Source organism: Hypanus sabinus, chromosome 3 (assembly GCF_030144855.1).
Source record: "Hypanus sabinus isolate sHypSab1 chromosome 3, sHypSab1.hap1, whole genome shotgun sequence".
Taxonomy (NCBI): Eukaryota; Metazoa; Chordata; class Chondrichthyes; order Myliobatiformes; family Dasyatidae; genus Hypanus; species Hypanus sabinus.
This window is the reverse complement of record NC_082708.1, coordinates 104,824,676-104,847,400: the sequence shown is the minus strand read 5'-3', so window position 1 is coordinate 104,847,400 and position 22,725 is coordinate 104,824,676. Positions and strand designations below refer to the sequence as shown.

Below are 22,725 nucleotides of genomic sequence, written 5' to 3'. Positions count from 1 at the left end.
TAATTGATGTAGAAAATTATACTGCACTAATCTTAACCGAACATTTATTGTATTTGTCATACTGTCAAGGCATAGTCTTGACCAATTTGTTTCTTCAATTTTAATATTCAAATCACTTTCCCATTTTTGTCTTGACTTATGGACTCCTTGCTTAATTACCTGTCTTTGAATCAAATTATACATGCAAGATACAAATTTTTTGATATTTCCTTTTTGAATTAAAATTTCTATTTCATTAGATTTCGGCAATAACATTGTTTGACCTAATTTTTCTCTTAAATAAGCCCTTAATTGAAAGTAACAAAATAAAGTGTTGTTTGATATTTTATATTTATTCTTTAATTGTTCAAATGACATTAATATACCTCCTTCAAAACAATTCCCTATATATCTAATCCCATTTTGAATCCAATTATATAAAAGTTGATTGTCCATTGTAAAAGGAATAAGTCTATTTTGAATTAAAGATCTCTTTGCTAATAAAGATTTTTTTATCTCATCATCAACATTTATCTTATTCCAGCTCATTCACTGATTGAATGTTTACTGTAATGGCAGCCACACTTGAGAAGTTTTAAGTGTTTGGAGTGTCATTTAAAAAAATTTCAATATAGAATTGAATAATTGCACTATAACGAATCAGTGCTACACAGGGCCTGAGTGTAAAAGTCTTTGGCATCAACTTAGGATCGAATTGAGTGGCGCTTCGCCCTCCATAAGGGTGAGGCAGAAAAGACAAATGCAGCAGAGAGGGACGTAGGCTGGCCAGGAAAGCCCGAGCTAGCAGTCCCCAACCTAACATGGCTGCTATCGTTTGTCCACACTACCCAAGAACATTCTTAGTGCAGTTTGACCCCTCCAGCTACCTGCGTATCCACGGACAAGTCCAGCCCCTACAAATCACAGATGACCGGAGTGGCTCTCAGCATTGCACGATGAATGGATGAATGAATGAATGAACTGTGGTCTCCAGTTGCCCAACTTGCTGAACTTAACCTCAAATAAAAACAGTGTGGTCATGTGCTTGCTGATTTACACTGTAAACTTGTTTATCCATATTTGAATTTTAATATTCTTAGCTTTACTTTCACATTTTTTGAAGGTCTTGCCCTTTTCAACTCAAGAAAAATAGTTGTGCTCTTTGAACTTTTGCCTCTTAATCAGCTGAAAATAATTGATCCATCAGTGCATGTTGCATCTTCAGCCGCCGTACCTTATAAGCTCTTGAACTTGATCACCACATTTCTACCTCCCAACCTTTCACTTCTCCGTTAAAATGATCCTTAATACCTAGAGCTGTATTTAGGCCATCTCTTCCAATAACTGATGCTTTGTATCAACTTTCAGATGATCGTGGAAGTGCTTATAAATGAAAATGAAGTGCACAAAGCCTTTACGATAAGTTTTTTTTCAATTGTTGTTTGCGTTGGGGAATTTTATCTTCAACATTGATGACTCATGTGCACCATACTCCTTAAAAGGAATTGGATATCACTTTTACAAATTTTAAGATGATTTAATTAACTAGTTTTTGTTTTTCTTGCACTCATATCACTGGAGGAACACTGGCCCTTCACATGCAAGGACTGGAGGAGGCAATTCTGTTGTGGGCTGGGTTTTGGAATATTCTGGGCTACCGACTTCAGAAGCATTAACATACTGACGTGCGAAAGTCATCATAGGACCACGACCCAGTACAATCACAAATTTAGAATCTAGAAACAGTTCTGGTGAATTTAATTAGATTCTTCTATGCCAGGAAAGGACATGGCTGTCTCATTTGGTTCCAGCTGTCTGGAAAGAAGGTCCTGAGGTACTTGCAGACAGGATACAGCAAAACCATAAAATAATTCAACATCATATTAATGTGATGGAAAGCCATTGGTAAGTTTTCAAAACTAGCAGCAAGTTATTTATTTGTTTGGAAAATATCAGCATATATACCAGCAGTGATATGCAAAAATTAAGTTTTATTATTAGTAAAAAGAATTATATAGGACAAGTGATGCTATTGTGTTCTATGAAACATGACTTCCCTTAGCAAATTTTGGATCCTAAATTATTCACTAGGGAAGCAGTCACCGAGAGTGTGCTGGGAATAACGGACTCCAATCTTTCCTGTAAGTAGGTGATCTGATCATTTTTCCTCCTGAGTTCTTGCAGAAGAGCTGAGATAATTCGATTGCTCAGGTTAATAAATCCACACACTTAAGTGCACACTATGAAAATACCACAAAATGATCCAAGTACTTCTGCAGAACTCAAGCTTTAGACAGACATTTCAACAGCAGGGGAGACAGGAAGTATGCGGAGGGAACAGGAAAGTGGCCATAGAATTGGATCAGTGACAAATTTACTGGGTGTTGGAGTCAGCTCAAGGGGACTCTCAAGGGGAGTCAGCTCAAGGGGACTCTCACCCTGTTTCTCACTTTATTTTCTCGCTTACTTTCTTCTAAATATTTTCCAAGATTTCCTGCCAGGCACGATACCAAGCATGATTCTGTGGATATTGGTGAGTGAATTCAAGTTAATTCACCTTCCAGAGCAGTACCGCCAGGTAAGGTTCAACACCCAGCTGTATCTCCTGACTGCTGTTCTTAATCCCCAAACCCCTTCCCTCCCTCTCTGTTCTCCAAAATCACTGACACTTGTTCAATATTTAGTCTTTCTTTCCATTAATCACTGTAAATGTTAGTGTTCACCATGAAATCCAACTAGTGTACTGTTCCATCCCTCTTGGTGGCCATTCTCTGAGGCTTAATTACCTCATTTGAAGTTAAGATAACTTCAGGCCACGTGTCTATTCCTGCCTCTAGCTCAGTAATGTTATCGATCGCTGCCACTACATCAGATAATATATTGATAAACTCCTTATCTATGCACTTGTTGGGTGAGACATGACTGTTCCGATGTTTAACTGTCTGGCCTATCATACAGCATCCTGTAAGGCTATCAAGAGAGAAAGCGGCTAACATCAGCAAGAGGGGAAATGAGCAAGCATTTGGCATCTCCTTTGTTAATCAAGAGTGAAAGACATGAAATCAAGGATCTAAACACAAATTCTGCAAGTACTGGGAAACTGAATACAAAGCAGCTCACACGAAATGCTGAAGGAATTCAGCAAGACAGGAAGGAGAATAAATAGTTGATGTTTCAGGCTGAGACCCTTCATCAGGACTGAAAAGGAAGGGGGCAGAAGCTAGGTTAAGGTGGTGGAGCAGGGAAAGAAGTACAGCGGGTAGGTGATAGATGAGGCCGGGTGAAGGGGTAGGCAGGTGGGTGGGTGGGTGAGGGGGAAATGAATTCCAAATCTGAGAGGGACAGGTGGAACAGATAAAGGGTTTGGTTTCAATAATAACAAACATGGTCATTTTTAATTGAAAAAAGAAGTTCACTGCAATTACTTTCTCCAAACAAACATGGTTGAAAATCAAGCCTTTCACAAACATGGCAACTCACCTGAAGAATCCAGACACTCTGCCGTAGTTGATGTGAATTTTTGGCCAAGAATAACATCGAAATCTTCCAGAAAGCCGACAGACTGTGAAGGAGATGCGATGACAACATTCTCTAAAAAGTAAGAAGATTTTCCAAAGAATTAGGCAAACTAGTCTCGATTGGTCCAAGCCCATCAACACTGACAATCTAGCAATGGAGAGGATCTGAGGATTTGACACAACTATATTTCAAAATCTAACCAACTTTGGCCAGCACACAGGTCAACAAGCAGGCTTAGACATATGAGGAGAGTACTGAGGGAAGGGGGTTAGAGAGGGGGATAGTCTTCATGGGGAAGGGCAGCAATCTCTACTTATTTGTGGGTTTAGAAGCCACACTCCACTAAGAGAGCATTTAAGATCATGTTATACATCTGGGCTTAAAAGAATCACAACAGCTTTGGTACTGAAAGAAGTTCCACTTTCAATGACCCGCTAAATGCTGTGATCTCATTCTTTATTAACTGCATCTCTTTTTCTATCTATGGTTTCAAAATGTCAAATAGCCCTGAGCATTCAATCTTACACTTTGGTCGAGTTGTTCCTGTGGCAACAAATAAACTGCTGGAAGATCTCAACAGGTCAAGCAGCACCTGTGGGAGGCAAAGAAATCGTCAAAGTCCCAGGCCAAGACCCTGCCTGGGGATTTATCCCTGTTGATGGCTTTCAAATCAAATCTGTTTATCTCTATTATGCAATTAGTTAATCCAAATTTGAATGTTGAGATGAAGACCCTTTAATTTTATCTTATTATTTTCCCTTAAGCTGACTCCGTTGCTGCATCTTTCCCCTTTCTGATAACCCTCTAGTTGGTTAGCATTACCTCGGTCATTACTTCCTTCTCCTTTCTCTTCAATATGTGCCTGTTCCCACTGCTCACTTAGCCTGTCAGGTGTCTGGTCCCTTCTCTTTTACATTCATTAGCACTCTCGGACATCAAAGGCCAGAACCTATCAGACTCCTTATCACTAATGTTGTCACAAAGTTTGTTGTTTAACGGCATCAGTACAGAGCAAGGCTAAAAGTTACTAGAAGTTACAATAAATAAATGAATGAATGCATGGTGGCCCATTCAGATATCTGATGACAGAAGGGAAGAAGCAGTTCCTAAAACACTGAGTGTTGGTCTTCAAGCTCCTGCGCCTCCTCTCCGATGACAGCCGGCATGTCCCAGATGGTGAGGGTCCTTAATGGTTATTGCCTTTTTGAGGCAGCACCTTTGGAAGACGTCCTTGATGTGCTCGTGATGGAACTGGCTGAGTCTAGAATCCTCTGCAGCCATTTTTATAAAAAAAAACTGTTACCCAAGCTTTACTCTCGCTGAAGCATTTGTGGTGCCTAAGTTCAATTTTCTTGCTTTCAGGCAACAAACAGTTTTGGATGTAGTCAGGTTTATATGGCAAAATGGCAGCCTGAGCTGGTCAAACACAGCCATTCCTATCCACTCTATACCAGGGCTCGAGTGCTCCAAGCAACAAACTGCTGGAGGAACTCAGCAGGTTGAGCAGCACTGGTGGGAGAGAAAGGAACTGTCCATGTTTTATGTTGTGACCTTGCATTAGGGCTGAGAATGGAGTGGGAAGATGGCTGGTACACAGAGAAAAAGGAGAGGGGTGAGACAGGGGCTGATCAGATCAGGGAGGAAAGAGGTGGAGTTGTATCTCCAAGAGCTCAAATATCACTGTCAACTTCCAGGATATCCAGCACACCCAAACTGCTAATCACTTGATTTTTTTCCCCAATTGTTTTGCTTGTTGCCCCCCCCCCCCATAATATCTCTACCATCTTCCCGACATCTGACTTGCTGAGGCGTTAAGTTCTCCCAACCCAGTATCGGCCACAGCCCCCCACAGAGGCGAGCTGTAAACTCTCTCCCCACACTCTCACTTGCCTCATCATTGTTGTAATCATCAATCCGTCTTCCCCAAACTTTGGATGCAAACAAATGCACCACCTCTGAACTTTCTATAGTCACATAAAAAGGCCTTTCAGTCCATCTAGTCTGTGTCAAACTATTAATCTGCCTAGTCCCATTGACCTGCATCCAGACCATATGGTGCATTGTCACTGCTACCTTCTGCTGCACCCAGGTCCCCCTGCTGTATTGTCAACCTAGAGCCTGCTTTCCAGAATTCCTAGGCTAACGCCACTTCCTAGTGTTTATTGTCTGTGATCAGGAGGTCATTATTATCTTCCCATTTTAATACATGTAGAAGTTATTTAAAGACTTTTCATAAACATTTCCAAAGCAGCAGCGGGAAGAAGTTTGGACGCTCTCTCTGTGACTGCGTGGGTTTCCTCAGTGTGCTCTGGTTTCCGCCCAAGTCCAAAGATGTACCGGCTGGTCACTGTAAATTGTCCCGTGATTAGGCTTGGGTTAAATCAGGGGTTGCTAGGTGGCATGGTTCGAAATGCCAGAAGGACCTGTTCTGCACTGTAACTCAATAAATAAAAAAACATTTGATGAGGATGAAAGGAGATCAATGAGTTAGATATTACATGAAACTAACCTTGTTGTTTATCTTTCATCCAATTAAGAAGGTAGTTACTTGTTTGCTGCAGCAAGACATTATTGTCACCTTCAACAGTACAGGTGAGGTCATTGTCATTTCTAGCGTCCCCAAGACGATTTACTGCAAAGGAAATCAGATATGAAGTTGAATTATATCACCATGCTATTATACTTCAGACTCTTTTTAGAAATAATTTAGAAATATTTTACATGAAGACACATTTGCCAAACTGATTCAGTAAGTTCAAGTCTGAATTGTTATCATTGCTTAGATTCTATTAAGTATGTTAGCAAATATATATCGGGGCATCACAGTAGTATGGCACTTAGTGCATTGCTTTAAGCGATTACTGACGGGGGTTCGGCTCCTGCCACTGCCTGTGACGGGTTTGCATGTTCTCCCTTCCACATGCCAATGACATACGATTGGGTCAGCAAGTTGTGGACACGCTACAATGGCACCTCAAGCATAATGGCCTTGCAGGCTGCTCGGACAAACCTTGCTGATTTGATACGATTTAGAACAACGTACTTCACCGTATGTCTTTGACAAATAACAGCAATCTAGCACTTACTGGCAAGGCAGCCATGACCTCCACAAGCTTCGCGGCACTCCTGAATGCCATGCTGAGCTGTCCATGAACTGAGAGCTTTAGCTGCACAGGTCAATGCATGTATTTCTTTACCAACCTCGACCTATCAAAATTAAAGTTGAAGATAAAGCATGACAAATGTGTAATCATTTATGATTTTTTAAACCAGAAATGACAAAGATCAGTGTATGTTCTCTGCCGAGCAGCTGGATCACTTTAATAGAGAATCCGTTCTATAATTTAGGTAAGTCCAGATACTTTACCACATTCCACCTACAAACCCCATTTCCAGAAAAGTTGGGATATTTTCCAAAATGCAATAAAAATAAAAATCTGTGATATGTTAATTCACGTGAACCTTTATTTAACTGACAAAAGTACAAAGAAAAGATTTTCAATAGCTTTACTGACTAACAATTGTATTTTGTAAATATACACAAATTTAGAATTTGATGGCTGCAACACACTCAACAAAAGTTGGGACAGAGTTAAAATAATATTGAAAAGTGCACAGAATATTCAAGTAACACCGGTTTGGAAGACTCCACATTAAGAAGGCTAATTGGTAGCAGGTGAGGTATCATGACTGGGTATAAAAGTAGCGTCCATCAAAGGCTCAGTCCTTGCAAGCAAGGATGGGTCGTGGCTCAGCCCTTTGTGCCAAAATTCGTGAGAGAATTGTTAGTCAGTTCAAAAGGAACATTTCTCAATGCAAGATTGCAGAGAATTTAGGTCTTTCAACATCTACAGTACATAATATTGTGAAAAGATTCAGAGAATTCAGAGACATCTTAGTGCGTAAACAGCAAGGTCGGAAACCACTGTTGAATGCGCGTGATCTTCGAGCCCTCAGACGGCACTGCCTAAGAAACCGTCATGCTACTGTAACAATTATAGCCACCGGGGCTTGGGGGTACTTCAGAAAACCATTGTCACTTAACACAGTCCGTCGCTGCATCCAGAGATGCAACTTGAAACTGTATTACGCAAGGAGGAAGCCATACATCAACTCTATGCAGAAACGCCGGCAAGTTCTCTGGGCCCGAGCTCATCTCAGATGGACCAAAAGACTGTGGAACCATGTACTGTGGTGAGATGAGTCCACATTTCAGCTAGTTTTTGGAAAAAACGGGCGTCGAGTTCTCCGTGCCAAAGATGAAAATGACCATCCTGATTGTTATCAGTGAAAGGTGCAAAAGCCAGCATCTGTGATGGTATGGGGGTGCATCAGTGCCCACGGCATGGGTGAGTTGCATGTATGTGAAGGTACCATTGACTCTGAGGTGTATAATAGGATGTTAGAGAGACATATGTTGCCATTAAGGCAACATCTCTTCCCGGGACGTCCATGCCTATTTCAGCAGGACAATGCCAGACCACATTCTGCATGGGCTAGAACTGCGTGGCTTTGTAGACACAGAGTGTGTGTGCTTGACTGGCCTGCTGCCAGTCCAGATCTATCTCCTATTGAAAATGTAATGCGCATCATGAAGAGGAGAATCAGAGAACGGAGACCACGGACTGTTGAGCAGCTGAAGTCTTCTATCAAGCAAGAATGGACAAAATTCCCAATTGTAAGTCTACTACAATTAGTATCCTCAGTTCCAAAATGATTAAAAAGTGTTATTAAAAGGTGATGTAACACAATGGTAAACATGCCTCTGTCCCAACTTTTGTTGAGTGTGTTGCAGCCATCAAATTCTAAATTCGTGTATATTTATAAAATACAAGTAAGTTGGTCAGTAAAACTATTGAAAACCTTTTCTTTGTACTTTTGTCAGTTAAACAAAGGTTCACGTGAATTAACATATCACAGATTTTCGTTTTTATTGCATTTTGGAAAATATCCCAACTTTTCTGGAAATGGTGTTTGTAGTTTTTGTCTAATAATCTCAAGAAGTTATACCTTTCCTCTTCTAAATACTGAATGTATTTTGCCGAAGATTAATGTAAGACCCTTTCACCTTCCTCTAAATTTCCAAGCATGCAAAATGCAGCAGTAAATTTTGACATATGAGACCTGACAAGACTCAATATCTACTTGCATTATAGATACTGTTGAGTGGAGAGTGTTCCTAACTAATGTAAGTAATTGAATTTGAGACTGAATTTTCCTGCATCATCTTGTGCCTGTGATATTAATGACTTACTCAATGGCAACAAGTATATTCCTAAAGATGGAAAAAGTTTCCAAACAAAAAATCAGCTGTCCAGTCTCCCAATTCATTGCAATGTACTTCTGTTGCAAAACAACAAATTTCACAATGCAAGCCAGTGATATTAAACTTGATTCTGATTCTCTTTAATTAGTGGTGGATAGTGGACTAATATAAAAATAAGACGATGCTCCCAGCAGTAATTCGTACCCTTATCATTATCAACAGAACATTAATGGAATTATACATTCCCCAGTTCATTTTTAAGAACAAGTGGAAATGTCTGCTGTTATTGAGACCTCCCTTGTGGAATCAAATGACGAAACCATTGAAAGTGCTACATTCTTTTTCCCCCACAATGAAAGTACTGAAAATACTATATTTCTTCTGACAAAGGAGTCCTCTTTAATTATGTTGACACACAGATGATTGGCTGGTTTGACAAAAACCCTCAGTCTTTGTTATCCTGGAATAATTCCAATGATAAATTCTGGTCACCCGCACATCCAAAGTCATTCTCCCATTTAGGGGAGATATGCATGAAGTTGACTCCAAGGTACAGTATGCCATTGAAGTGACCTCTTTAGGACCAGATAGTTTTCTCATTTACACAAGTTATCATGACCAGTTCTAATGCATGGTTGTTACACCAAATGCAAAGTAAGTGATGATGATGTCTACATAGACTTTACTAAGGCTTTTCACAAGGTAGGTTCATGCAGACATTTACAATGCATGGCATTCACACTGACTTGACTTTGGATTCAGAATTAGCTTGCCCATTGTAGACATGGGATAGTGGTTGATAAAACTAATTCTGGAGGCCCCTAACTAGTAGTGTTCCACAGTGATCCATGCCTGGACCTCTGTTGTTTGTGATAGATACAAATGACCTGGATGAAAATGTGAATGGGTGAGTTATAAGCTTGCAGGTGATATAAGGATTGCTGGTGCTGTGGACCATGTAGAAGATCGCCAAGGGATACAGTGGGACACAGATCACTGGCAGGTATGGGTGGAGGCATGGCAGATAGAGCTTAATCCAGCCAAATGTGGGGTGTTGCACTTTAGGAGATCAAATGTACAAGGATAAGATAGATAGATACTTCATTGATCCCAAAGGAAATTACAGTGTCACAGTAAATGTACAGATATACAAATATTAGAAGAGAAATAAGAAAGAATAAAAAATAAGTTGCCCCAAACAGTCTAACAGGAGGAGCTCATCACTTTCCCAGCTATACGTTGACTCATTGTAGAGGCTAAGAAAGACCTCATATAGCGCTCTTTCGAGCAGCGCAGTTGACTTTGTAAAATACACTATAAGGACAGGGCCCCTAAAAGTATTGGTGTACAGAGCGATCTTGGGGTCCAAGCCCACAGCTCCCTAAACATATGTAGCTAAATTTATACTAATTATGTTGCAGTTGATGGCTATTCTATAATAATTTATAATGGTCATATACCTGAATTTGACACTCAAGTATTGCTATTTCCTCATGACCCATTGGTCTAAACTGATACTGCTCTGCAGTGGGAAACATGCATGTGCAACAAGGAGATTAGACAAACTTGGGTTGTTTTCTCTACAGCAGCACAGCCTGAGGGGAGATCTGAGAGAAGTTTATAAGATTATGTGAGGGATAGATGGTCGGTATCTTTTTCCCAGCATTGAAATGTCTAACACGAGAGGGCACGCATTTAAGGCAAGAAGGGGTAGGTTCGAAGGAAATATGTGAGGCAATGTTTTTTTCCAGATGGTGTTGGGTGACTGGAACATGCTGCCAGGGGTGGTGGTGACACAAGTACAATAGAGATGCATAAGAATTGGAATCAGAATTAGGTTTAATATCACCGGCATATATTGTGAAATTTGTCGTCTTTGGAGCAGCAGTACAATGTAATACATAGTAATAGAGAGAAAAAAAAACTAAATTATAGTTAATATATTATATAGTAAATAGTTAAATTAAATAAATAGTGCAAAAACAAAAATAAATTAGTGATTTGTGTTCATGGGTTTGACGTTCATTCAGAAATTAGATGGCAGAGGGGAAGAAGCTGTTCCTGAATCACTGAGTGTGTGTCTTCTGACTCTTAAGCATAGGAATGTGCAGAGAATGGGGGTGGGGGGGGGGGAAGGATATTGACATTCTTTAGGCAGAATAGATTATGTTAGTTATGCATATAATTACTAGTTTAATTAAATCTGCACAACATAGTGGGCCAAACTGTTGTACTGTTCTGTGTTGAATGCTTTTTTAATTAAACATTGTTTTTATTACCATTAGAAATTAGAAATCTTTTCAAGAATGCCATGCATTCCTAACAAATACAACTAATCAATTTTTTTTAAAGAGATCATAACAACTGAAGGAGATATGTTTAATGCAAGAAAGTAATCTGAGGTAAGAAATCAGCTGAGATCAAGTGAATGGAGGGACAGGCGTGAATAAACAAAAGTAGTGAAGAGTTGCACAGCAGTGCCTCTATTTTCTTAGAAGTTGGCGAAGATTCAGCATGTCAACTCAAACTTTGACAAACTTCTACAGGTAAGTGCTGGAGAGAGTAAGAACTAGTTGCATTATGGCCTGGTACTGAAACATCAATGCTCTTGAAATGGAAAAGATTATAAAAAGGAATGAATACACGCCAGTCCCTCATTGGTAAAGAGCTCCCCACCAGTGAGCACACCTACAGGGAACGCAGCATCCCCACCATTCAGGCCATGCTCTCTTCTCACTGCTGCAATCAGGAAGGAGCTACAGGAGCTTCAGGACTTACACCATCAGGTTCAGAAACAGTTATTACCCCTCAACCATCAGGCTCTTGAACCAAAGGGGATAACTTCACTCAATATCACTCACCCCATCACTGCCATGTTCCCAAACCTATGGGCTCACTTTCAAGGGCTCTTTATCTCATGTTTATGATATTTATTTATTATTATTTTCTCTTTTCTTTTTGTATTTGCACACTGGTTGTTTGTCTATCTTCTTGTGAACAGTTTTTCACTGATCCTCTGGTGTTTCTTTGTATCGGTTGTGAATGCCCGCAAGAAAATAATCTCAGGTTTGGGTATGGTAATGTATATGTACTTTGAATAATCACCTGATTTTTACTCTTTAACTTCATCAAACGTTTCATTTGATATTCAACGCAGGTCATGAAAAGTGACCTGGCAAAGAAGTCCAATGCATAGGTGGCTGCCAAATAGGGAATAAGACGACATTGCTGAAAGAGAAGGAAATATTTCATTTACTATATATGACTCAAGAAAAACTACTGTTTATTAAACTGGCAATAAATCAAATAGCCAATTTAAATGTATTGGGGTGGCATGGTAGTGTAGTGGCTAGCACAACGCTTTACAGTACCAGCAATCTGGGTTCAATTCCCACTGCTGCCTATAAGGAGCTTGTATGTTCTCCCCGTGATCACGTGGGTTTCCTCTGGGTGCTCTGGTTTCCTCCCACACTCCAAAGATGTACCAGTTGGTTGGAAAATTGGTCATTGTGAATTGTCCCATGATTAGGCTTGGGTTAAATCAGGAGATTGCTGGGTGTCCTGGCTCGAAGGGCAGGAAAATCTTATTCTATGCTGTGAGTGATGACCAACTAAACAACTCAAGTACTGTCTGATCTTAAAGAAATAATGCAATTCCTGTCATTTTCCCAAGCTTCCTTTCGATGACACTTTGCAATGAAACAATGCTTCAGGGTATGTGTCTTTGAAATGACAAACACATCGGTGCCTGGACAATTTAAACTCTGGACTGGGTGCTGGGACCGGAGGCAAGGTCGAGACAATCCTGCTTGCTGCTCGGCGATGTTTACTCTGCTTCCCGTGGCACTGAGGCTGATACTGTGAGCTGATCCAGCGGCTCTGAGCTTCGTCTCTGCAACTTTGCTGTTGCTTCACTGTGTGATGAATTGAGGCTGAGGCTGTGGGCCTGCTCCGGGCCTCGTGGCTAAGGACTCACTTTTGTTCTGAATGCTGTTGCTGGCTTTTATTGTTTGCACAAGTTGTGTTTTATTTCTCTCTGTGCGCAGTGGGTCTTTTTTTAAAGGGTTCTTTTGGGTTTCTTGTTTTGTGGCTGCCTGCAAGGAGACGAATCTCCAGGTTGTAGAATTTATAAACACTTTGATAATAAATGTACTTAGAACTTTGATCACCTACATACAGACCCAGTGATAGACATAAAGGGACAAGTCCATGGAAGTGCAGTCAGCTTCCAGCAGATGGAGCAAAGCTATTCATTGATTAAATGAAAAGTTATGCGACACACTTCAAATCCAATGGGTAAATTTAATAACATGTATTTTACAAGTTGTGTCCTTCATGTAATAGTGGTAAAAGTAACATCAACTTGTATTTAGTTAGCATTTTTTAATTAGGAATATTCCATGAAATAAGAAATAAAATTGTTCTGATTATAATGCAGTTGATGGCTAATCCTCAAAAACTTATAAATGTCATATATATGTCAGTTACCTGCCCTTATATTACATGTCATGTATGTATCACGCTGTAAGGTTTCACTGCTAAGTTAATGGTTTCTCTGCAGCAGCAATGTTTGGGTTATGACGAGAGATAATGGGGCTTTGGAATGAGGGACCACCCAATGAGGGGGATGTTATTCTTCCTTGTGGGTCTGGCAGCAGAGATTTCCCATTTTTTTGTTGGGGATAGACGAAGAGAGAGAAGATGCGAATGGAGAGAGTTGGTAGACCGCCGGACGGAGTGGACTTGAAGCAAGGGTCCAAGGATCGGCAATGCTCGGAGGAGGTAGACGGGGAGAAAATGAACGGAGCCTTTAGCTCCAATGTTGTGCATCGGACTGTTTCATGAGAATGGGCCCTTTTTTTTTGTTTCGTTACTAACCATATAGTTAAATTAAGCATTATAAAGCTCAATAGTTTAATCGCATATTGTGTACTGTTTGTTATTTCGGGGTATTGATTTGTAATAGGGGATACATCGCGCAGCATCCACCCAAACAAGATTTCTTAAGTTTGGCTGGGCCGATGGCTATCTTCCCCTAGATTAAGCTGCTAGACGAACCGAGAGTTACATATACATACAATATTATTATATGTCACATACCTGCACTTGATATTCAAGCACGGGTACTTCTTCATGATCCGTCGGCCCAAATTGACGACGCACTGCCGAGTAGCGAATAGCAATTGTCAGGCTGAGCTTAAGATGTGTCACAGCTATTCCCATTACTCCCACTCTACCGAAGGACAGTCCTCCAAACTGATGACCAGAGTCCTGATGAGAATAAGGGATTTAAACAAAAATGACAGTTTCTGGAAGAATTTTTAAGTCATTGGTTGCCACGGTAGTGTAGTGGTCAGCGTGGCGCTTGGGGCGTTCCAGAGTTCAATTCTGGCCCCATCCAATAAGGAATCTCTGTACATGTTCCTGTGGAATGCGTGGGTTTTCCCCGGGTGCTCTGGTTCCCTCCCATAGTCCAAAGACACAACAGGTAGGTTAATTGGTTGTTAAAAAATGGCCTGAGATTATGTTAGGATTAATCAGGGTTGTGGGATTGCTGGGGTGGCCTGGCTTGAAAGGCTGGAAAGGCCTACTCCATGCTTACTATGAAATAGAATCAATAAATAAAATTAAATAAATTACCCTCAAGAAAAACTACTGTTTATTAAATTGGCAATAATTTAAATAGTCTATTTAAATGTATTGGAGCAGCACGGCAGTGTAGTGGTTAGCATAATGCTTTACAGTACTAGCAACCTGAATTCAATTGCCACCACTGCCTGTACAGAGCTTGTATGCTCTCCCCGTGTCTGTGTGAGTTTCATCTGGGTGCTCCGGTTTCCTCCCAATAAATTACAAAAAGTTACCCTGCACAGTGCCTTGATTGAGGCTGTTCAAAGGAAAGCAGAAGAATCCATGAAGAAGGTAATAATACAGTAAAGCAGGAGAGAAAGGGAAAGTAGGAGCCATGTACCTGTTTTTGATCTGCATTGTACTCTTTGACGTGTTTACTATGGTAACCAGTCACATGGGTGGGGGCATGGTAGAAGCGGTTATGTATTCTTGCTTTGTGCTGGGCAGTTTAGTTTGGAGCTGGTGACCAATGGATGTCATATCTTTTGTTGACAGCTTAACTCCGTTTCATTACAGCTGAGCTTTGCTTAATAACATCACTTTAGGATGAAATGTTTTGCTAGTTACTAATAAAAGATCGAGCACACTTCTGCAACTTTGTGGAACATTGCAACTAGATTGATTGCAGGATCACACCAGATAACCGTAAAGATATGATGAAAATGGCAGTGGAAAGGGAAAAGCAAATCTATACAAATAACCAAACCAATGAACCGTGAAGATTGTGATAACTGTTCCAATTAGATAGTGTAAATGAAAGAATAAATAGAAGCAGCAGTGACACATACAAAAATGCAGCTGGAACTTAGCAGGTCTGGCAGTATGTACTGAGAGGAATGAAAGGACGGTACTGTGGGCCGAAACCAAAAGCACAATTTCATATTTTTGTTAAATATTTTAATGCTCTCAGTACATATCCTGCTGGTTTCCACAAGAATACCAACACAAAAATACTGTAGATAAAACGGCTTTATGGCCATTGACTAAAAAAGTTTGCAAAATTTACTTCATAAAGATAAAACAAATGTAAAAAATACATCTGTACATTAGCCTGTTAAGACTCAAGTGAAGGGATTAATCTCTTTAGCAGTGACCATTTATGTAAGTACTGAGCCTCGCAAGCCATGGTAACCTGCTGTACTGGAGAACCCTTCATTAAAATACCATTCTTGATTGTAAAGAGACCTTCAGCACAGTACCGTAGATGTCCAGAGCCAACAGATGGAACATTGGAGCTATGGTCATCCATGACGGCTTTATCAAACAAAGCCAATATGAGTTTAGGAAATATAACAAACTACAGACCATAATTAATTTAATAGGAATCACCTTCGACGAAGTTACATAATTTCCTTCCGGCGTCACATCTCCATTTCTGTTGAGCAGATTTTCCCGAGGAATCCGAACATTGTCGAACAGACTAAATCTATTAAAACCAAACCATATTAGAGATTCTGAATTAAAAAATCCATGAGCTCTTATACTGAAAGCATTACTTGCACTGAAATTGGTTGGGAATTCACTGCTTAATTCAGGAAACTCCCCAAAATGTGTAAAGAAAGTTTATGCTCATAAAAACTGGAGCTAAAAGGCTGGATCTTCTGCTGAGCGTAAGCTTTGCATGTAACTGCACTGTTTCTTCCAGACTGGACCTAGGTTTAGTTTGCTCTTGAAAGGCCAGCAAGGTCTAAAGAAACACAGCAAAGGTATTCTTCAGGCAAAAATGGCTGACTACACTTCCATTAAAGCCTTGATAGCATTGCTCACAGGTAAGTTGCTGTAAAATAGAATGTTTGTGAGTGTCTTAGACATTCACAGTGAGTAACAAAATTATTTTAAAAAAAGACTAAAATCATTACATTAAAAAGTAAAAACATAAATACTCTGAATCAGATAGAATAAAGCTGTCCACTTTCCATTCTTTCAGCAACCCTTTCAACCTACTCATTTACTGCACGGCAGCCAGATTTTCAAGTCTAAGAGCAAAGAAATCTTAGGGGTCTGCATTGTCCAGTTAGATTTGGGGAGCTGGCAGCAGAAATCAGCAAAGTAGTTGCTAGGTTAAACTATAGCTGTACTGAACCTGTGATTTCCACAAAGAAATGTAAGTTCAAACAAGAATTGACTTTAAATTCATTATTTAAACAGATTACTATATTTATAACCAATAGGAATTTGTCTCACGTCAATTCGTATCAAATGATTGCTAAATATACAGTATAATAAAGAACTTCATGTGAGCCTTACACTTGCTGGAAACATCTAGTCAGCAACTTACTACATTTTTATGAAACAAAATTCATTATTTCATGAGAATCCAATTATATTTTATAATTATAGTTTATATTTTCCTGTATTATAAAATTTCAACGTGAAGGAGCAACTGGCATGTTCTTTTTAAATGGGAAAAATCTACTTGGATGACTTAAAACTGGTATTCTAAATTTTATTAGTCCTTTAACTGCAATGTCAACATTGGATTCAATCTGGAACATTATTCCTACCCAATGCAATGACAACTTTGCTGAATTGTTATTGGTAAAATTGAAATTCACTGTCCCCACTAAACCACTGTTCTACAGAAAGAAATAAACTTTCTTTAAAAACTCAAATATAATATTTCTGAGAGTTTGTAGTAGGGTGAATCATTCACCTTTCCAACTTGGACTTCCCCTATAATATCTGTATATATTTAGTGAGGCTGTGTTCTTGGGTTAAATGTCCATTCAGAAATTGGATGGCAGAGGAGAAGAAGCTGTTTCCGAATTGTTGAGTGTGTGTGTTCAGGTTTCTGTATTTCCTTCCTGGTGGTAACAATGAGAAGAGGGCATTGATGGGGTCCTTAATGATGGAAGCCACCCTTCTGAGGCACTGTCCTAGATACTACGAAGGCTAGTGCCCATGATGGAGCTGACTAATTTTACAACGCTCTGCAGCTTATTTCAGTCCTGTTCAGTCGTGCCCCCCACCAGCAAATGGTGATGCAGCCAGTTATGGGTATTTTATTATTCACAAAATCACAAAAAGTAAATTCACAGGAATTTGAAAGCATGTGAGCAAACAGCAATTTCTTCCGGCAGGAAACTAAACATGTGGTGGACATAGTAAAGCTGAAAATGTTTTCGCGAAGTAGTATATGACCACCCGCAGAAGGCGGAACTGAATATTGTGAAATTCTTTTTGACTTTTCCTCAATGCCATGCTCTACAAGAACAGTTCACTTCAGTGGGAAATAAAGTAGACATCTGGAAATAAATATTCCATATAACCAAATACAAACCACTGTAAGGGCCAGGGACCCAAACATTATTAATAAAATTCTCTATATGAATAAAATTGTACCATCCTAAAAGTTTCACTAATGATAATTGCAAAATGGAAGATAGCACTCAAATGAAACCCAACATGTGCAATACCTCAATTTGGGAAATGAGAAATCCTTAAAATGTTGTTTCCTCCTGCCAACTTGCTAATTCCCTCAGCAATAAAACAGACATTTTGGTAAAGGACTATTTAATGTTAATAGAATAGATATTTCTATTTTGTATGGATTTCTTGCAATTTGCAAACATGATAATCCATAATCTTCAAAGTTACAGACAAGGCAGAAAGATAAGGTCAACTTGACCAGGCTCAATGAACTGGACTGTCTCACATGCAGTAAATTTGCTTGAGTTCTATGATAAACATCCACTGTATACTTGTACAATTGTTAGAAAATTAAGATTCTGCAACTTATCAACAACACTAACAATAGTCAAAGGATCACTACAACACCTGCTGGCTGAACAGATGTTTTAATGTTAGTGATTGGAATTAAATGGAAGATATTTCACCCATGGATGCCAAGAAAATAATTAAGTAAAAGTCATGTTTATCTGTATATGTTTCATTGAATGAACAGAATGCACTGAATGAACAGAGCACGAGGAGGATGCACACTAGGGTAGAAATTTGTCATTGGTAATAATTAATGACAAATTAATTATTTAATTATTCAAGTGTGCTTGAATATCAGCTTCATATTTAGAACTGCACATTGAAGCTGAATATGCACAGGAGGCTGCGACCAGTTTGGGGGGGGGGGGTACTTGCACACATTTAATATTCTTTGTCAATGTGCATTTCTACTTCAGAGGCACAATGGCATTTGATTTCTGTTGGTCAGTTTTCACTGATCATGATAATGCAGAGTCAAAGACATCAGTATCTTGAGCACTGCCTCACTCAATTAAGAAGAAAAAATGAGCACATCCTTCAGAAACAATCCAGATTTAACAAATCTGTCGTGACATTAACTCAAATTTCCAATAATGTTTGTTGACTTTGGTTGCTAATTACAAATTGTACAACCTTACACCTCACTGTTTGAAATTGGCTAACCTGTAGTTATTATTGTCTATTTTCTTTATAAACTTTTTAAATAAAGAATGTCATAATTTCTGCTTTTAAACCGTCTGCTACCTTGCCAATGTCTAGGGAAAGTTGGAAGTTTATGGCAAGCCTTTCTACTATCTCCACCCCTACTTCCCCTACGTCCCCTGGGAGACAATCAATCTAGATCAGGTTCCTTAACCACCGCCAATCACTGAAGCATATTCGGGCTCAGGCTGAAAACACTACCCACTCCCCAGATCCCCAGCTCACATTTCAACTGATTACTGAGTCAAATGCTCAACTATCAGGACTTCTGAACAGTTGGACGCTGGATTATTAGGAGTTTTACTATGTACACAAATTGACAATAGGTTTTTGAGCTTTCTTTCATATTAAATTTAATTTTATTGACTTTTTAAAATCTTTGCCAATCTCATTTTCCTCCCAGTTCACTGTATGTAGCCATGTTCTCACTTGAGTTCACCTGTCATGCATCATACATCAATGGGGCTCAGCAAGAAATGGTTCTATGGCCTTATTAATCTAATATCCTTATTGGCAATCTGCAAAGACCTAGTGGCTGGATCATTTATACGGTGTGATTTGGAATAGTGATGGAGCTACTCAGTAGGTTATATTGAGCATTGTAACATTGATGGTTTCTTTGTGAAGCTCTCCCCTCACAAGCACCACACCTGTGGAGTTAAATGACACCTGTCCAATTTTTTTTACTGTGGGAATGTTGACAAGTACATGTCATGTGAATCTATTTTGCTTATACATCTATATCTTCACCTTCTTTAAATTTAAAAAACACAAATAAAAGGGATACTATCAGAAAGCTACAATCCATGATGATGTGCAGATGACTTTAACCTACTCCAAGTTCAATCTAACCCTTCTCTTCCACATAGACCTCTATTATTTCATCTACATGCCTATGTATGTCTCTAACATCAGCCCTGGCAGTGCGTTCCAAGCACCTACCATTCTGTGTGTTAAAGAAAATCTACTTCTGACATTCCCTCTGTATTTACCTCCCAACATGTTAATGTTATGACTTATTGCATTAGCCATGTCCACTCTGGGGGGAAAAAAATCACTAGCTGGCAACTTAATCTATGTCTTTTACCATCTTCTACACTTCTATCAAGTCACCTTTCATCCACCTCTCCAAAGAGAAAAGCACTAGCTCGCCTAATCTATCCTTTTAAGACATGGTTTCTAATCCAGGCATCATCCAGGTATTCCCCTCTGCCCTCCCTTTCAAAAATAATCCACATCCTTCCTATAATGAGGTGACCAGAACTGAGCACCCAATATCCCAAGTGTGCTCAACAGATTTTCATAGAGCTGTAACACAGAGCTATGCAATCTTAACCACCCTATTAATGTGCACAGCAACGTTTATGGATCTATGACCCATGTCTACTGCCCTCAAGATCAGCATTCCAAAGTGCATGACTTCACATTTCTCTAAATTGAACTCCATCTGCCACTTTTTAGCCCAGCTCTGCATCCTGTCAATGTCCCTCAACAACCAGCCACACTGTTCGTCACACCACCAACCTCCAGGTCATCTGCAAACTCAGTAACCCATACTTCCACTTCCTCATCCAAGTGATTTATAATAATCACAAAGAGCAGGGGTCCCAGAACAGATTCCCTGCAGAACACCACTGGTCACCGACCTCCAGGAAGAATAATCTCCATCTCCTACTGCCCTCTGCATTCAGTGAGCAAGCCAATTCTCAATCCACACACAACCAGTTTTCCCTGGATCCCATAACTACCATGGGGATCTTTGTCAAATGCCTTAATAAAATCTGTATATACATCCACTGCAGTACTTTCATCAATTTGTTTTGTCAATTCCTCAAAGAATTCAATTAGGCTCGTGAGACACGATCTGCTTCTCACAAAGCCACATTTGACTACCCCTAATCAATCTTCGCCAATGCTTATACATCCTATCTCTAAGAATCCTCTCCATTAGATTGCCCAAAACTGACATAAGACTCACTGTTGTATAATTCCCAGGGTCATCCCTGTTTCCCTTCTTGAACAAAGGAATGGTAGGAGGTGGATGGTGGTGATTTGGGTCCTTGGGAGGGTGGTGGGCAACTGTTTTGTATTATGGTGTAACTATTAGTATTATAATAATGGCTGTTACTCTTTTATGAATTTTGTGAGAAATACAAAGGACAAAGAACAGGATATTAAAGAAATGAATGGGTACTCATTGCAATAGATGGAAGAAAAGGGAATTTTTGGTCGGGTTTTGAAAGTGTATTGCTTTATATACAGATATATGCATATTTCAACTACTCTATTTGGTAAAATGTAATGTTGTCATGAAATGACAAAAAGGCATGAATGTGTTAATGTACTTGTAATAAAATACCATTTTCATCTATAACAAAATGGAACCTGTATTGTATCAGAGTGCTTTGCTGGTAGTGTTTGTGCAACCTTGAGTATATGACAAACTGCAGAAAGACAGGTGAATTTGGTTACTGGAAGAATGCCGGTTACACTAATTAAGCAGACCAACAGAATGCACCCTGTCCTTGAATTGGCATAGGGAGGTAACACTTGTGTTTGAAGGAGTGATTATGCTATCTGCTTTTTTGAAGCTATCACTAGCTATTGTGTGATGTTAGTCTTCCCTTGCTGCAAGGAAAATAAACATACTTATGATTGATCCGCTATGAGTTACTTGTTGTTTGTTATAACCCTAAGTATACTTCACCAACATCCTTCAATGTTTCTAAGCTTAAGGCCCTTGTAAGAAATGCTACATGTTGCATCTGCATGCAAACTTTTTCAAGCTTCGTGCTCCAGAATACCTAGGTCCCCCTATATTCCACTTACTTGCAATCTCTCTCCTTATATAATTATCTGTCCCCTGTTTTATTTAACAGAAGTGCACGATCTCACATTTACCCACATTATACTCCATCTGCCAAGACAGTCAGTAGACTATATCCAGTTCTGTAACCCTAATGTAGCATGTCCTTCCACCTCTTTTCACATCAAACGTGATCTTGGATGCCTTGTATCCTGTCCCCTTCTCCAAGTCTTTAATACTGTGGGGATAAAGGGAGCCTTTTTGGGTGGGCTTCCAGTGACTGTGCCGCAGGGCTCGGTGTTGGGGCTGTTGCTTTTTGCATTACATGTTCATGATTTGAATGGTGGAATTGATGGCTTTGCAGCCAAGTTAGCAGATGATACAAAGATATTTGGAGGGGCAGGTAGTGTCGAGGAAGCAGGTATTGGAGTATAAAAGTTGCAACTTGCTATTTGCTAGAGAATGAAATCTTAGGAATGTAGAAGACAATGGTGTGTTAAGAGGAGGCTAAGAGATGTAAATTATGTAATCTGAGTTTGCTATTTGCTATGCATGTACCCAATTTAGCAGGAGAATGAAATATTAAGAATGTAGAAGACAATGGTGTGTTAATGAAAGATAGCTAAGTGATGTAGATTAGAACATGATTAAGTCACGAAATATTAAGAATGTAAACTTGCTATTTGCTAGAGAATGAAATCCTAAGAATGTAGAAGACAATGTTGTGTTAATGAGAGGTAGCTAAGAGATGTAGATTAGAAGATGATTAAGTCAATGGGTAGAAACAATAGTGGCGGATGTACGTATGGTACACAACTATAGACCGATTGCATATGCTAATGCAACTAAACCAGGAGATTGCTATAAAACATGCTATGTCCAGGGATCGGTGGGCAATCAGCGACTAGCTCAATGACTGTCTCAGCTTTGATTTGCAAATTAAAGTTTAACCCTTCTTGAAGAATCTTCCGCGTCTCCTAATCATTTGTGGGGTACGAGAAACCACGACACAGGGAGTCTGCAGAAGGACTCAGACAGATTAGGTGAATGAGCAAAGATGTAGCAGATGGAATATAGTGTAGGAAAGTATATTTGGTAGATA

General features: G+C 39.5%; 1 protein-coding gene across 4 annotated transcripts in view; it reads right to left on the bottom strand.

Moving 5' to 3' along the window:
* Positions 1-22,725, bottom strand: part of acox3 (acyl-CoA oxidase 3, pristanoyl) — a 149,137-nt gene that overhangs the window by 68,400 nt on the left and 58,012 nt on the right. For all 4 annotated transcript variants that reach the window (XM_059964889.1, XM_059964891.1, XM_059964888.1 and 1 more), the window contains 6 exons: positions 15,725-15,821; positions 13,865-14,035; positions 11,870-11,992; positions 6,585-6,705; positions 6,008-6,130; positions 3,460-3,570 (listed from right to left, as the gene is read on the bottom strand). In XM_059964889.1, coding sequence (XP_059820872.1) covers positions 3,460-3,570; positions 6,008-6,130; positions 6,585-6,705; positions 11,870-11,992; positions 13,865-14,035; positions 15,725-15,821 — 746 coding nt within the window. The remainder of the gene's footprint in view (positions 1-3,459; positions 3,571-6,007; positions 6,131-6,584; positions 6,706-11,869; positions 11,993-13,864; positions 14,036-15,724; positions 15,822-22,725) is intronic.